The 17,596-nt window shown below is 44.4% G+C and overlaps 1 protein-coding gene across 1 annotated transcript in view; it reads right to left on the bottom strand.

The window, feature by feature from the left end:
- CNGA4 (cyclic nucleotide gated channel subunit alpha 4) overlaps positions 1 to 17,596 on the bottom strand; it is a 159,591-nt gene that overhangs the window by 8,123 nt on the left and 133,872 nt on the right. Inside the window, exons 2-4 of the mRNA XM_088454910.1 lie at positions 11,914 to 12,021; positions 9,570 to 9,676; positions 2,166 to 3,161 (exon numbers count right to left, since the gene is read on the bottom strand). Of these exons, the coding sequence (XP_088311036.1) occupies positions 2,166 to 3,161; positions 9,570 to 9,676; positions 11,914 to 12,021 (1,211 nt within the window). The remainder of the gene's footprint in view (positions 1 to 2,165; positions 3,162 to 9,569; positions 9,677 to 11,913; positions 12,022 to 17,596) is intronic.

Here is a 17,596-nt window from a genome sequence, read left to right as displayed (position 1 = left end):
GAAGCAGTGGAGCTTTCAGAAGAATACTAGATGGAGGAATGAGAGTTTGGACTGAGAATGTACGAGGTAAAGGCAGAACAGGCAGAGACGAGCAGGAACACGACGCGCAGGGACCGGAAGGACACGTACAGACACGCTATAGCCGGCAATGAACCAGCAGGATTAAGAAAGGAATTGAACCAATGGAGTAACAGGGCAGGTGATTAATGGTAATCCACAGGAGAGGAGGGTACGTCTTCCAGCATCAAGTGCTGTAATCCAGCGTCACAGTGTCCTAGCAACATAAGTTGTCGTCCCAGTATGGCGTGTACATTGCACAAGAGCAGAACTCCGGCGTGTACGTTGCACAAGAGCAGAACTCCGGCGTGTACGTTGCACAAGAGCAGAACTCCGGCGTGTACGTTGCACAAGAGCAGAAGTCCGGCGTGTACGTTGCACAAGAGCAGAAGTCCGGCGTGTACGTTGCACAAGAGCAGAAGTCCGGCGTGTACGTTGCACAAGAGCAGAAGTCCGGCGTGTACGTTGCACAAGAGCAGAAGTCCGGCGTGTACGTTGCACAAGAGCAGAAGTCCGGCGTGTACGTTGCACAAGAGCAGAAGTCCGGCGTGTACGTTGCACAAGAGCAGAAGTCCGGCGTGTACGTTGCACAAGAGCAGAAGTCCGGCGTGTACGTTGCACAAGAGCAGAAGTCCGGCGTGTACGTTGCACAAGAGCAGAAGTCCGGCGTGTACGTTGCACAAGAGCAGAAGTCCGGCGTGTACGTTGCACAAGAGCAGAAGTCCGGCGTGTACGTTGCACAAGAGCAGAACTCCGGCGTGTACGTTGCACAAGAGCAGAACTCCGGCGTGTACGTTGCACAAGAGCAGAACTCCGGCGTGTACGTTGCACAAGAGCAGAAGTCTGGCGTGTACGTTGCACAAGAGCAGAAGTCCGGTGTGTACATTGCACAAGAGCTGGCGACCCGGAGGAGAGACAACCAGAGCACAGATATGTAACCAGGCGCACTGGCGACTTGTGATAGCTCCCCATAATCCCTGCTTCATTACTGCGGAGCATGCTGCAGTCTGCACTCGGGACCTTTCCCTATGGGCTACTATGGAGCTTGTGGCCTCTTCATGAGAATGACTCCACATGGGACATATATGGAGACTGGCACACAGGTGGTGGAAAGCAAATGTCTGATGGGTTGGGGTTACAGTGCTATCATTTTGCCCTCTTACCTGTATAAAGAATCCTCGGTCGTGACTGTAGCATTATAGAGACACTGCATGCAGCATTATATAGAAACTGCATGCAGCATTATAGAGACACTGCATGCAGCATTATAGAGACTGCATGCAGCATTATAGAGACTGCATGCAGCATTATAGAGACACTGCATGCAGCATTATAGAGACACTGCATGCAGCATTATAGAGTCACTGCATGCAGCATTATAGAGACACTGCATGCAGCATTATAGAGACACTGCATGCAGCATTATAGAGTCACTGCATGCAGCATTATAGAGACAATGCATGCAGCATTATAGAGACACTGTATGCAGCATTATAGAGACTGCATGCAGCATTAAAGAGACACTGCATGCAGCATTATAGAGACAATGCATGCAGCATTATAGAGACACTGTATGCAGCATTATAGAGACTGTATGCAGCATTAAAGAGACACTGCATGCAGCATTACTGTGGATACTCCATATTGGTTCCTCCAGGGAGACTACACTTCCTTACCAAGATGGCCACTGCCTGTAGTTCTGCACATGCGTGGCGCCATCTTGTCTCTGTGCTAGAGTGCCACAGGAGGAGATGGACGTTTTCCACTGAGCTCCTAAGAGACACAGGGTGCATCCTGCAGCGCTGCCCATATACAGTCACAGGGCAGTGACCTCTGTGCTCCTGTCCATGAAACAAGTCTGTATCTGCAGAACTGTGACTACAGCTGTACATTGCCACTAAATACACCACCCCACTGGTCAGTACTGGGCTGTTCGCTGTCTCAGGGCATCCGCTGGTGTACATACACACTGCCATATCACCGCCATTTGTACACACATATTATTTTCTTTTGATTGGTGTATTTTTCTATTTTCCCATGTAACTGGCTATAGGTGCAGTAATAAACCGTAAAATAACAGCAATATCGAAACAACAATATTCATTTACCTTTGATGTTTAGGATACTGATCTCCCCAAAGTAATTGCCTTCCCCTAGAACAGCAAACTGCGTCACCCCATCATCCGCCACCACGGCAAGTTTCCCCTCCTTGATAATGTACATCTCCCGACCAATATCGCCCTTCTTGCAGACGTACTCTCCGGGGCTGTAGACCTGCGGCTTCAGCTTCAGCACCAGCTCCTCCAGTAAGCTCTTCTCACAGTTCTGGAAGATCTGGACTTTGCTCAGAGTGGACATGTGGACGCTGACCGCCACCTCCACCCTCAGCTTCTCCGGCAAATTCTGCAAAATTCGGTTCTCATTGGTCAACTTCTTGTTGATCTGGAGGTGCTGGTGCCAGGCAATTACTTTCTTCTTCAAACTCTTGTTCACCTTGTACATCTTGAGATACAGCTTGACCTGGTCATAGTTGGGGTAGAAAGCCTCGTCTGCACTATTCATGTTCGAGATAACCGAACTTATGCTTCCCATGATGGTGGCAAATCCAAGGACGGCAATGAGGAAGTCCACCACCATGAAGAGGTACTCTTCCTCCTGCATGGGTGAGGGAATGTCCCCCACAGTGGTCAGGATCAGAGTGGAGAAATAAAAGCTGTAGAGATACTGACGCACCAGGCGTCCAAACTCGGGGTCAGTAATGTTGGGGTACACCCATGCATCTTTGCCAAACCCTACATAACTAGACAGTGCAAAGTAGATGCAGCTGTTCCAGTGGATGACCACAAAGACATAGGCCATGAGCTTGCAGATGCGAAATGCGTTGGGATATGGGATACGCGTCTCTGTCCGGTCAAAGGCCTCAAACAGTCTATGGAAGTGCAGAAAGCGATTGATCCGTACACTGGGGGTGTGGATGCCGAATTTGAAGTAAAGGAAGTCGGTTGGCAGGATGGACAGGAGATCCCAACGGAACTTTGCGGAGAACACGTAGTTCCGGGCGATCTGGTGCCTGTCTGTGACCAGGATACCTTCTTGCAAAAATCCTAAAAAGTAAAGTAAATAATAAATCAATGCTGTTTATTGAGAGTTGTAACGATATATAATACTGATATAAAAATAACATTACTAACCCTGTTGTCCTTACAGCAATCCACCATGTTGGGGGCGTCACAATCATATATTGCAGAGGTTCCCAAAAGCGGTCCTCAAGGCTGCTCAACAGGTCAGGTTTTAGAGATATCCATGGTTGAGCACACGTGGTTAAATCAAATTGGCTGACTTATTAATGAAGTCACCTGTGCTCAACTATGGATACGTCTAAACCTGAACTGCTGGGGAGCCTTGAGGGCCGCGTTTGGGAACCTCTGACAAATTGTGTAACTTGCATACAGACATACTGTAAACTCAACTTGAATGTAACAAAAAAGTACAAAATAAATAACTACAAAGACAAAATTATTCAAAGGGAAAATAACTTCAAGGAAAAATAAGGGGCGAACAGTAACCATCTTTTTGTTTTAGTTTGTTTTTACTAGCCCTGTATTTTATAAATGTGATTCCTACATGGGGATTAGACTCGCCTATTATAGCACAGTAAACAGTAACAAACGTTTAATTACGGTAAATTACATTATTATAATTATTATACTAGGCAGCATGGTGGCACAGTGGTTAGCATCTCACAGCACAGGGGTCATACATTTGTATGTTTTTCCTGTGTTTGCTCCAGGTACTCCGTTCCTCCCAATGCCCATTAACATATCAAGGACGATGGGAGGACAAGTGTGATCTCTCCATCCTGGACTGACGACCTCTTCTCTTACCAGTGTTACCCCTGGAGGGGGGGGTCTATTCCAGGTGATGGTGGATCCTTTCATGTGATGTGCCAGCAGGAGTGGAATCTAACACTGACTACCCCGGCACAACATCAGCAGAGTCTAACACTAACCACCCCAGCACAACGTCAGTGAGGTCTAATATTGACCACCCCAGAACAATGTCAGCGGAGTCTAACACTAACCACCCCAGCACAACGTCAGCGAGGTCTAACACTGACTACCCCGGCTCAGCGTCAGCGGAGTCTAACACTGACCACACCGGCACAACGTCAGCGAGGTCTAACACTGACTACCCCGGCTCAACGTCAGCGGAGTCTAACACTGACCACACCAGCACAACGTCAACGAGGTCTAACACTGACCAACCCAGCACAACATCAGCGGAGTCTAACACTGACCACACCAGCACAACGTCAGTGAGGTCTAACACTGACCACCCCAGCACAACGTCAACGGAGCGGAGCCTAACACTGAACACCCCAGCACAACATCAGCGGAGTCTAACACACCACCCCAGCACAATGTCAGCGGAGTCTAACACTGACCACACCGGCACAACGTCAACGGAGTCTAACACTAACCAGCACAGCGTCAGCGAGGTTTAACACTGACTACCCCGGCACAACATCTGACACTGACCACACCAGCACAATGTCAGCAAGGTCTAATACTGACCACACCGGCACAACGTAAGTGAGGTCTAACACTGACCACCCCAGCACAACGTCAGCGAAGTCTAACACTGCCCACACCAGCACAACGTCAGCGAGGTCTAATACTGACCAACCCAACACAACGTCAGAGGAGTCTAACACTGACCACACCGGCATGTCAGCGGAGTCTAACACTGATCACCCTCTCACAACGTCAGCGGAGTCTAACACTAACCACCCAGCACAACGTCAGCGGAGTCTAACACTGACCACCCCAGCACAACGTCAGCGGAGTCTAACACACCACCCCAGCACAATGTCAGCGGAGTCTAACACTGACCACACCGGCACAACGTCAGCGGAGTCTAACACTGACCACACCGGCACAACGTCAGCGGAGTCTAACACACCACCCCAGCACAATGTCAGCGGAGTCTAACACTGACCACCCCAGCACAACGTCAGCGAGGTCTAACACTGACTACCCCGGCTCAGCGTCAGCGGAGTCTAACACTGACCACACCGGCACAACGTCAGCGAGGTCTAACACTGACTACCCCGGCTCAACGTCAGTGGAGTCTAACACTGACCACACCAGCACAACGTCAGCGAGGTCTAATACTGACCACACCAACACAACGTCAGAGGAGTCTAACACTGACCACACCGGCATGTCAGCAGAGTCTAACACTGACCACCCTCTCACAACGTCAGCGGAGTCTAACACTGACCACCCCAGCACAACATCAGCGGAGTCTAACACTAACCACCCCAGCACAATATCAGCGGAGTCTAATACTGACCAACACAACGTCAGCAGAGTCTAACACTAACCACCCAGCACAACGTCAGCGGAGTCTAACACTGACCACACCAGCACAACGTCAGCGGAGTCTAACACACCACCCCAGCACAATGTCAGCGGAGTCTAACACTGACCACACCGGCACAACGTCAGCGGAGTCTAACACACCACCCCAGCACAATGTCAGCGAGGTCTAATACTGACCACCCCAGCGCAACATCAGTGGAGTCTAACACTGACCACACCAGCACAACGCCAGCGAGGTCTAATACTGACCACCCCAGCGCAACATCAGTGGAGTCTAACACTGACCACACCAGCACAACATCAGCGGAGTCTAACACTAACCACCCCAGCACAATATCAGCGGAGTCTAACACTGACCACACCAGCACAATGTCAGCGGAGTCTAATACTGACCAACCCAACACAACGTCAGAGTCTAACACTGACCACACCGGCACGTCAGCGGAGTCTAACACTAACCACCCAGCACAACATCAGCGGAGTCTAACACTGACCACCCCAGCACAACGTCAGCGGAGTCTAACACTAACCACCCAGCACAACATCAGCGGAGTCTAACACTGACCACCCCAGCACAACGTCAGCGGAGTCTAACACTGACCACACCGTCACAACATCAGCAGAGTCTAACACTGACCACCCATCTACTCAACATCAGCTCCTATGTATGTATGCATGTCTGTATATCTATGAATGTATCTATGCATGTCTGTATGTGTATGTATATATATATATATGCCTGTATATGTACAGTATGCATCTATCTATGTCTGTCAGTCTGTATGTATACAAGCACGTCCATATATATATGTGTGTGTGTGTGTATATATATATATATATATATATATTGAGAAAGGGCACGTCGCTGTACACTGTATGGATTTTTAATAAACACTCTGGTGTTTGAATCTGCACAGGTGTGCCGTGTGCCATGTTTGCCAGGTGCTATAAGTCAGGAGAGAGAAGACTGACCACATCGGCACGTCAGCGGAGTCTAACACTGACCACCCCCTCACAACGTCAGTGGAGAGGAGCCTAACACTGAACACCCCAGCAAAACATCAGCGGAGTCTAACACTGACCACCCCAGCACAACATCTAACACTGACCACACCAGCACAATGTCAGCAAGGTCTAATACTGACCACACCAGCACAACGTCAGTGGAGTCTAACACTGACCACACCGGCACAACATCAGTGAAGTCTAACACTGCCCACACCAGCACAACGTCAGCGGAGTCGAACACTGACTGCACCAGCACAACGTCGGCGAGGTCTAATACTGACCACCCCAGAACAACGTCAGAGGAGTCTAACACTGACCACACCAGCACAATGTCAGCAAGGTCTAATACTGACCACACCAGCACAACGTCAGTGGAGTCTAACACTGACCACACCGGCACAACGTCATTGAGGTCTAACACTGCCCACACCGGCACAACGTCAGCGGAGTCGAACACTGACCACACCAGCACAACGTCAGCGAGGTCTAATACTGACCACCCCAGAACAATGTCAGAGGAGTCTAACACTGACCACAGCAGCACAACGTCAGCGAGGTCTAATACTGACCACCCCAGAACAACGTCAGAGGAGTCTAACACTGACCACCGCAGCACAATGTCAGCGAGGTCTAACACTGACCACACCAGAACAACGTCAGAGGAGTCTAACACTGACCACCGCAGCACAATGTCAGCGAGGTCTAACACTGACCACACCAGCACAATGTCAGCAAGGTCTAATACTGACCACACCAGCACAACGTCAGTGAGGTCTAACACTGCCCACACCAGCACAACGTCAGCGGAGTCTAACACTGACCACACCAGCACAACGTCAGCGGAGTCGAACACTGACCACACCAGCACAACGTCAGCGAGGTCTAATACTGACCACCCCAGAACAATGTCAGAGGAGTCTAACACTGCCCACACCAGCACAATGTCAGCGAGGTCTAACACTGACCACCCCAGCACAACGTCAGCGAGGTCTAATACTGACCACCCCCTCACAACATCAGCGGAGTCGAACACTGACCACCCATCTACTCAACATCAGCTCCTATGTATGTATGCATGTCTGTATATCTATGAATGTATCTATGCATGTCTGCATGTATGTGTATATATATATATATAAAATATATATGTATAATATGTATAAAAGCACGTCCATATATATGTGTGTGTGTGTGTATATATATATATATATATATATATACACTCTAGTGTTTGAACCTGCCCAGGTGTGCCGCGTGCCGCGTTTGCCAGGTGTTATAATAAGTCAGGAGAGAGAAGGGAGGGTTTCTTACTCGGTGCACAGACCCTTATATCACATACAGCTAATATGTTATGTTGCTGGCACCCCTTCCCACCTGTCCCCTAGGCTAGCACCCCTTCCCACCTATCCCCTAGGCTGGCACCCCTTCCAACCTGTCCCCTAGGCTAGCACCCCTCCCCACCTGTCCCTTATTGGTATTAAGCAGGGATCTGGCATTCTGACTGCACTATAACAAGAGGCACAATCTAGGTAAGTCCTATAAATGTTTATACTGTAGTGCAGCTAGGGGCTGATATTTGGGGCGTGGGTCCCCTGGATTGCTTTGGTTGGGCGGCTTCAGGGCATCACATTATATACACATTTTCCTTTCTTGTACTGTTAGCACCTCTGTTGTTTGTGTAATATATATGTATTATTGTCACATCTATATCTCTCACCTCCCTACATGCAGCAGCTGCTCTGATCCATCCTGCACCTTATTACACGTCACCTTTCCTTATTGGGGTGATGTCCTGGGGGGCTCTGCTGGGCTGGTTTGGGGCATCCTGCCGTCTGGATTTTAACCCCAGTATGTTAGGGACCTACCCTCAGAGGTTACCTAGGCGCGGTGGGTAGGGCCATAACTATGGCCATGATTATGCCAAAACCTCTTTTATTATTAGCAAAATTCTATTGTAATATGTATTACTATATATAATGAGTATTGTTGGAGTTGTGCATCTGTTATTCCTTTTATTAGTGTTTACAACAGTAGTCTCCGCAGGTAGCACCTCCCAATATATATATATTCAGGGTGTGCAGTCTAGGGCCCCTCTCATATGCCCCCACATATGCCGGGTGTCACCATTTGTCTGAAATAAACACGCCCCACCTCCATGTATGTACACGTGTGTCTATATGTAATGTATGTACTCATTAGCCAGGTACCGGAGTCACACACCTGTATGGTAACTGGCAGTGATATACATGTATGTACACGTCTGTCTATATGTAATGTATGTACTCATTAGCCAGGTACCTGAGTCACACACCTGTATGGAAGCTGGCAGTGATATCCATGCATGTACACGTCTGTCTATATGTAATGTATGTACTCATTAGCCAGGTACCGGAGTCACACACCTGTATGGAAGCTGGCAGTGATATCCATGTATGTACACGTCTGTCTATATGTAATGTATGTACTCATTAGCCAGGTACCGGAGTCACATACCTGTATGGAAGCTGGCAGTGATATCCATGATGTACAGAATGTCTATATGTAATGTATGTACTCATTAGCCAGGTACCGGAGTCACACACCTGTATGGAAGCTGGCAGTGATATCCATGATGTACAGAATGTCTATATGTAATGTATGTACTCATTAGCCAGGTACCGGAGTCACATACCTGTATGGAAGCTGGCAGTGATATCCATGATGTACAGAATGTCTATATGTAATGTATGTACTCATTAGCCAGGTACCGGAGTCACACACCTGTATGGAAGCTGGCAGTGATATCCATGATGTACAGAATGTCTATATGTAATGTATGTACTCATTAGCCAGGTACCGGAGTCACACACCTGTATGGAAGCTGGCAGTGATATCCATGCATGTACACGTCTGTCTATATGTAATGTATGTACTCATTAGCCAGGTACCGGAGTCACACACCTGTATGGAAGCTGGCAGTGATATCCATGTATGTACACGTGTGTCTATATGTAATGTATGTACTCATTAGCCAGGTACCGGAGTCACACACCTGTATGGAAGCTGGCAGTGATATCCATGATGTACAGAATGTCTATATGTAATGTATGTACTCATTAGCCAGGTACCGGAGTCACACACCTGTATGGAAGCTGGCAGTGATATCCATGATGTACAGAATGTCACACAGGTAGTCCAAGCTGAGCCAGACGCTGATGTACTTGTACTGGATCTCGGTAAAGCAGGACCTGGGGAGACAGGGGGCTTAGTGCCGGCTTCATGTGGGTAAGAACCATCTCATGCCCATGGGGGAGACATCTGTCTTTTTTCCTGTTTACCTGATGGTTTTACCAGTGTCCAGAAGAGTCAGTATCAGGTGAAGCATTGGGACAGGGTTATAGTAAATAGTGAATCTCAGGGCTGCCATTATTCTCATGTATTATGGGCCTGGCTGTATGCAAAAAGGAACCTGCAGGCTAGCGGTTCTGGACCCTCTGATCTGTAACCCTTTTACACAGGATCCCCCCCATCCACAGTGCACAGGACCCTCCCATCCACAGTGCACAGGAGCCCCCCCATCCACAGTGCACAGGACCCTCCCATCCACAGTGCACAGGACCCCCCATCCACAGTGCACAGGACCCTCCCATCCACAGTGCACAGGAGCCCCCCCATCCACAGTGCACAGGAGCCCCCCCATCCACAGTACACAGGACCCTACCATCCACAGTGCACAGGAGCCCCCCATCCACAGTGCACAGGACTCCCCCATCCACAGTGCACAGGACCCTCCCATCCACAGTGCACAGGAGCCCCCCCATCCACAGTGCACAGGAGCCCCCCCATCCACAGTACACAGGACCCTACCATCCACAGTGCACAGGAGACCCCCATCCACAGTGCCCAGGAGCACCCCCATCCATAGAGCATGGGACCCCCCCATCTACAGTGCACAGGAGCCCCCCCATCCACAGTGCACAGGAGCCCCCCAACCACAGTGCACAGGACCCTCCCATCCACAGTTAACAGAAGCCCCCCATCTACAGTGCACAGGAGCCCCACCATCCATAGTGCACAGGAGCCCCCCATCCACAGTGCACAGGAGCCCCCCCATCCACAGTGCACAGAAGCTCCACAGTGCACAGGAGCCCCCCATCTACAGTGCACAGGAGCCCCACCATCCATAGTGCACAGGAGCCCCCCATCCACAGTGCACAGGAGGCCCCCAACCACAGTGCACAGTATCCCCCCTTCCACAGTGCACAGGATCCCCCCATCCACAGTGCACAGGATCCCCCATACACAGTGCACAGGACCCCCCATCCACAGTGCACAGGATTCCCCCCATCTACAGTGCACAGGAGCCCCCCATCCACAGTGCACAGGAGCCCCCCATCTAGAGTGCACAGGATCCCCCCATCTAGAGTGCACAGGAATCCCCCATCCACAGTGCACAGGACCCTCCCTATCCACAGTGTACAGGACCCCCCCCATCCATAGTGAACAGAACCCATCCACAGTGCAATCACATCTACAGTGCACAGAACTCTCACAACCACAGTGCACAGGACCCCCCCCCAATCTACAGTGCACAGGATCTCCCCCATCTACAGTGCACAGGATCCCCCCCCAATCTACAGTGCACAGGATCTCCCCCATCTACAGTGCACAGGATCCCCCCATCCACAGTGCACAGGAGCCCCCCATCTAGAGTGCACAGGATCCCCCCATCCACAGTGCAAAGGATCCCCCCATCCACAGTGCACAGGATCCCCCCATCCACAGTGCACAGGATCCCCCATCCACAGTGCACAGGATTCCCCCCATCTAGAGTGCACAGGAGCCCCACCATCCACAGTGCACAGGAGCCCCCCCATCCACAGTGCACAGAAGCTCCACAGTGCACAGGAGCCCCCCATCTACAGTGCACAGGAGCCCCACCATCCATAGTGCACAGGAGCCCCCCCAACCACAGTGCACAGTATCCCCCCTTCCACAGTGCACAGGATCCCCCATCCACAGTGCACAGGATTCCCCCCATCTAGAGTGCACAGGATCCCCCCATCCACAGTGCACAGGACCATCCCTATCCACAGTGTACAGGACCCCCCCCCCCCATCCATAGTGAACAGAACCCATCCACAGTGCAATTACATCTACAGTGCACAGAACTCTCACAACCACAGTGCACCAGAGTCCCCCCTCCACAGTGCACAGGACCCCCCATCTACAGTGCACAGGAGCCCCCATACACAGTGCACAGGACCCCCCCCCAATCTACAGTGCACAAGATCTCCCCCATCTACAGTGCACAGGACCCCCCCCAATCTACAGTGCACAGGATCCCCCCCATCCACAGTACACACAAGACCCCCATTCACAGGACACCCCATCCTCCCTCCTATCCACATTGCATGGGACTCCCCATGCACAGTGTACCTCCCCAGTAACAACGTGCCCCTCGCCCAGCAATATCTTACCCTACCTGCAGATGATGATGACCCAATTGTATGTAACAGGTATCACCATGATGCTGAGCCAGGTGTAATACCATCCTCCAGCAGGGTCCAAGATCCAGGCGCGTCTCCGGGTGCTGCGGAGATAACAACCAGCTCAATCTGTATATCAGTTACATTATCTCTATCACACCTCTGTATATTATATTATATACAGTACTATATTATTATCACACACTATGCACCAGTACTTACCTCAGCCTAACAGTGCTGTCCCATTATCTCTATCACACCTCTGTATATTATATTATATACTATATTATTATATTATATACAGTACTATATTATTATCACACACTATGCACCAGTACTTACCTCAGCCTAACAGTGCTGTCCCATTATCTCTATCACACCTCTGTATATTATATACTATATTATTATATTATATACAGTACTATATTATTATCACACACTATGCACCAGTACTTACGTCAGCCTAACAGTGCAGTCCCATTATCTCTATCACACCTCTGTATATTATATTATATACAGTACTATATTATTATCACACACTATGCACCAGTACTTGCCTCAGCCTAACAGTGCTGTCTCATTATCTCTATCACACCTCTGTATATTATATATTATATTATATGCAGTACTATATTATTATCACACACTATGCACCAGTACTTGCCCCAGCCTAATGGAGCATACACACGGTCAGATTTGTCAGACTTGTCAGATTTGTCAGATGAACGATTGAACGATTTGAATGATTTTACCAAAGTTTTGAACGATTGAACGATTTTTGACTGCATTAAAATGAATGGGATCGTCCAAGTCTGACTGCAAACACATCAGATGTCAGATATCGTTATTTGACAAACGGGAACGCGCATCGTTGATCGTCCATCGTTCAGGCATGTCAGATATGTCAGATTTTCCTTCAGATATGAACGACTGAACGATTTTTAAATCGTTATCGTTCATATCTGAAGGAAAAATCTGACCGTGTGTATGCACCATTACAGTGCAGTCCCATTATCTCTATCACACCTCTGTATATTATAAACTATATTATTATATTATATACAGTACTATATTATTATCACACACTATGCACCAGTACTTACCTCAGCCTAACAGTGCAGTCCCATTATCTCTATCACACCTCTGTATATTATATTATATACTATATTATTATATTATATACAGTACTATATTATTATCACACACTATGCACCAGTACTTACCTTAGCCTAACAGTGCTGTCCCATTATCTCTATCACACCTCTGTATATTATATATTATATACTATATTATTATATTATATACAGTACTATATTATTATCACACACTATGCACCAGTACTTGCCTCAGCCTAACAGTGCAGTCCCATTATCTCTATCACACCTCTGTATATTATATATTATATACTATATTATTATATTATATACAGTACTATATTATTATCACACACTATGCACCAGTACTTACCTCAGCCTAACAGTGCTGTCCCATTATCTCTATCACACCTCTGTATATTATATATTATATACTATATTATTATATACAGTACTATATTATTATCACACACTATGCACCAGTACTTACCTCAGCCTAACAGTGCTGTCCCATTATCTCTATCACACCTCTGTATATTATATATTATATACTATATTATTATATTATATACAGTACTATATTATTATCACACACTATGCACCAGTACTTACGTCAGCCTAACAGTGCAGTCCCATTATCTCTATCACACCTCTGTATATTATATTATGTACTATATTATTATATTATATACAGTACTATATTATTATCACACACTATGCACCAGTACTTGCCTCAGCCTAACAGTGCTGTCCCATTATCTCTATCACACCTCTGTATATTATATTATATACTATATTATTGTATTATATACAGTACTATATTATTATCACACACTATGCACCAGTACTTGCCTCAGCCTAACAGTGCTGTCTCATTATCTCTATCACACCTCTGTATATTATATATTATATTATATACAGTACTATATTATTATCACACACTATGCACCAGTACTTGCCTCAGCCTAACAGTGCAGTCCCATTATCTCTATCACACCTCTGTATATTATATATTATATACTATATTATTATATTATATACAGTACTATATTATTATCACACACTATGCACCAGTACTTGCCTCTGCCTAACAGTGCAGTCCCATTATCTCTATCACACCTCTGTATATTATATATTATATACTATATTATTATATTATATACAGTACTATATTATTATCACACACTATGCACCAGTACTTACCTCAGCCTAACAGTGCTGTCCCATTATCTCTATCACACCTCTGTATATTATATATTATATACTATATTATTATATTATATACAGTACTATATTATTATCACACACTATGCACCAGTACTTGCCTCAGCCTAACAGTGCAGCCCCATTATCTCTATCACACCTCTGTATATTATATTATATACTATATTATTATATTATATATAGTACTATATTATTATCACACACTATGCACCAGTACTTACCTCAGCCTAACAGTGCTGTACCATTATCTCTATCACACCTCTGTATATTATATTATATACTATATTATTATATTATATACAGTACTATATTATTATCACACACTATGCACCAGTACTTACCTCAGCCTAACAGTGCTGTCCCATTATCTCTATCACACCTCTGTATATTATATTATATACTATATTATTATATTATATACAGTACTATATTATTATCACACACTATGCACCAGTACTTACCTCAGCCTAACAGTGCTGTCCCATTATCTCTATCACACCTCTGTATATTATATACTATATTATTATATTATATATAGTACTATATTATTATCACACACTATGCACCAGTACTTACGTCAGCCTAACAGTGCAGTCCCATTATCTCTATCACACCTCTGTATATTATATTATATACTATATTATTTTATTATATACAGTACTATATTATTATCACACACTATGCACCAGTACTTACCTCAGCCTAACAGTGCTGTCCCATTATCTCTATCACACCTCTGTATATTATATTATATACTATATTATTATATTATATACAGTACTATATTATTATCACACACTATGCACCAGTACTTGCCTCAGCCTAACAGTGCTGTCTCATTATCTCTATCACACCTCTGTATATTATATATTATATTATATGCAGTACTATATTATTATCACACACTATGCACCAGTACTTGCCTCAGCCTAACAGTGCAGTCCCATTATCTCTATCACACCTCTGTATATTATATACTATATTATTATATTATATACAGTACTATATTATTATCACACACTATGCACCAGTACTTACCTCAGCCTAACAGTGCAGTCCCATTATCTCTATCACACCTCTGTATATTATATATTATATACTATATTATTATATTATATACAGTACTATATTATTATCACACACTATGCACCAGTACTTACCTCAGCCTAACAGTGCTGTCCCATTATCTCTATCACACCTCTGTATATTATATATTATATACTATATTATTATATTATATACAGTACTATATTATTATCACACACTATGCACCAGTACTTGCCTCAGCCTAACAGTGCAGCCCCATTATCTCTATCACACCTCTGTATATTATATTATATACTATATTATTATATTATATATAGTACTATATTATTATCACACACTATGCACCAGTACTTACCTCAGCCTAACAGTGCTGTACCATTATCTCTATCACACCTCTGTATATTATATTATATACTATATTATTATATTATATACAGTACTATATTATTATCACACACTATGCACCAGTACTTACCTCAGCCTAACAGTGCTGTCCCATTATCTCTATCACACCTCTGTATATTATATTATATACTATATTATTATATTATATACAGTACTATATTATTATCACACACTATGCACCAGTACTTACCTCAGCCTAACAGTGCTGTCCCATTATCTCTATCACACCTCTGTATATTATATACTATATTATTATATTATATATAGTACTATATTATTATCACACACTATGCACCAGTACTTACGTCAGCCTAACAGTGCAGTCCCATTATCTCTATCACACCTCTGTATATTATATTATATACTATATTATTTTATTATATACAGTACTATATTATTATCACACACTATGCAACAGTACTTGCCTCAGCCTAACAGTGCTGTCCCATTATCTCTATCACACCTCTGTATATTATATTATATACTATATTATTATATTATATACAGTACTATATTATTATCACACACTATGCACCAGTACTTGCCTCAGCCTAACAGTGCTGTCTCATTATCTCTATCACACCTCTGTATATTATATATTATATTATATGCAGTACTATATTATTATCACACACTATGCACCAGTACTTGCCTCAGCCTAACAGTGCAGTCCCATTATCTCTATCACACCTCTGTATATTATATACTATATTATTATATTATATACAGTACTATATTATTATCACACACTATGCACCAGTACTTACCTCAGCCTAACAGTGCAGTCCCATTATCTCTATCACACCTCTGTATATTATATTATATACTATATTATTATATTATATACAGTACTATATTATTATCACACACTATGCACCAGTACTTACCTCAGCCTAACAGTGCTGTCCCATTATCTCTATCACACCTCTGTATATTATATATTATATACTATATTATTATATTATATACAGTACTATATTATTATCACACACTATGCACCAGTACTTGCCTCAGCCTAACAGTGCAGTCCCATTATCTCTATCACACCTCTGTATATTATATATTATATACTATATTATTATATTATATACAGTACTATATTATTATCACACACTATGCACCAGTACTTACCTCAGCCTAACAGTGCTGTCCTATTATCTCTATCACACTTCTGTATATTATATACTATATACTATATTATTATATTATATGCTATATTATTATTATCACACACTATGCACCAGTACTTACGTCAGCCTAACAGTGCTGTCCCATTATCTCTATCACACCTCTGTATATTATATTATATACTATATTATTATATTATATACAGTACTATATTATTATCACACACTATGCACCAGTACTTACCTCAGCCTAACAGTGCTGTCCCATTATCTCTATCACACCTCTGTATATTATATTATATACTATATTATTATATTATATACAGTACTATATTATTATCACACACTATGCACCAGTACTTACCTCAGCCTAACAGTGCTGTCCCATTATCTCTATCACACCTCTGTATATTATATATTATATACTATATTATTATATTATATACAGTACTATATTATTATCACACACTATGCACCAGTACTTACCTCAGCCTAACAGTGCTGTCCCATTATCTCTATCACACCTCTGTATATTATATATTATATACTATATTATTATATTATATACAGTACTATATTATTATCACACACTATGCACCAGTACTTACGTCAGCCTAACAGTGCAGTACCATTATCTCTATCACACCTCTGTATATTATATTATATACTATATTATTATATTATATACAGTACTATATTATTATCACACACTATGCACCAGTACTTGCCTCAGCCTAACAGTGCTGTCCCATTATCTCTATCACACCTCTGTATATTATATT

The sequence above is a fragment of the Taudactylus pleione genome, unplaced genomic scaffold (genome assembly GCF_031769625.1).
Source record: "Taudactylus pleione unplaced genomic scaffold, aTauple2 ptg000635l, whole genome shotgun sequence".
In the NCBI taxonomy this organism is placed as follows: Eukaryota; Metazoa; Chordata; class Amphibia; order Anura; family Myobatrachidae; genus Taudactylus; species Taudactylus pleione.
Note: the sequence above shows the minus strand (reverse complement) of the source record. Positions and strands in the feature narration are given on the sequence as shown.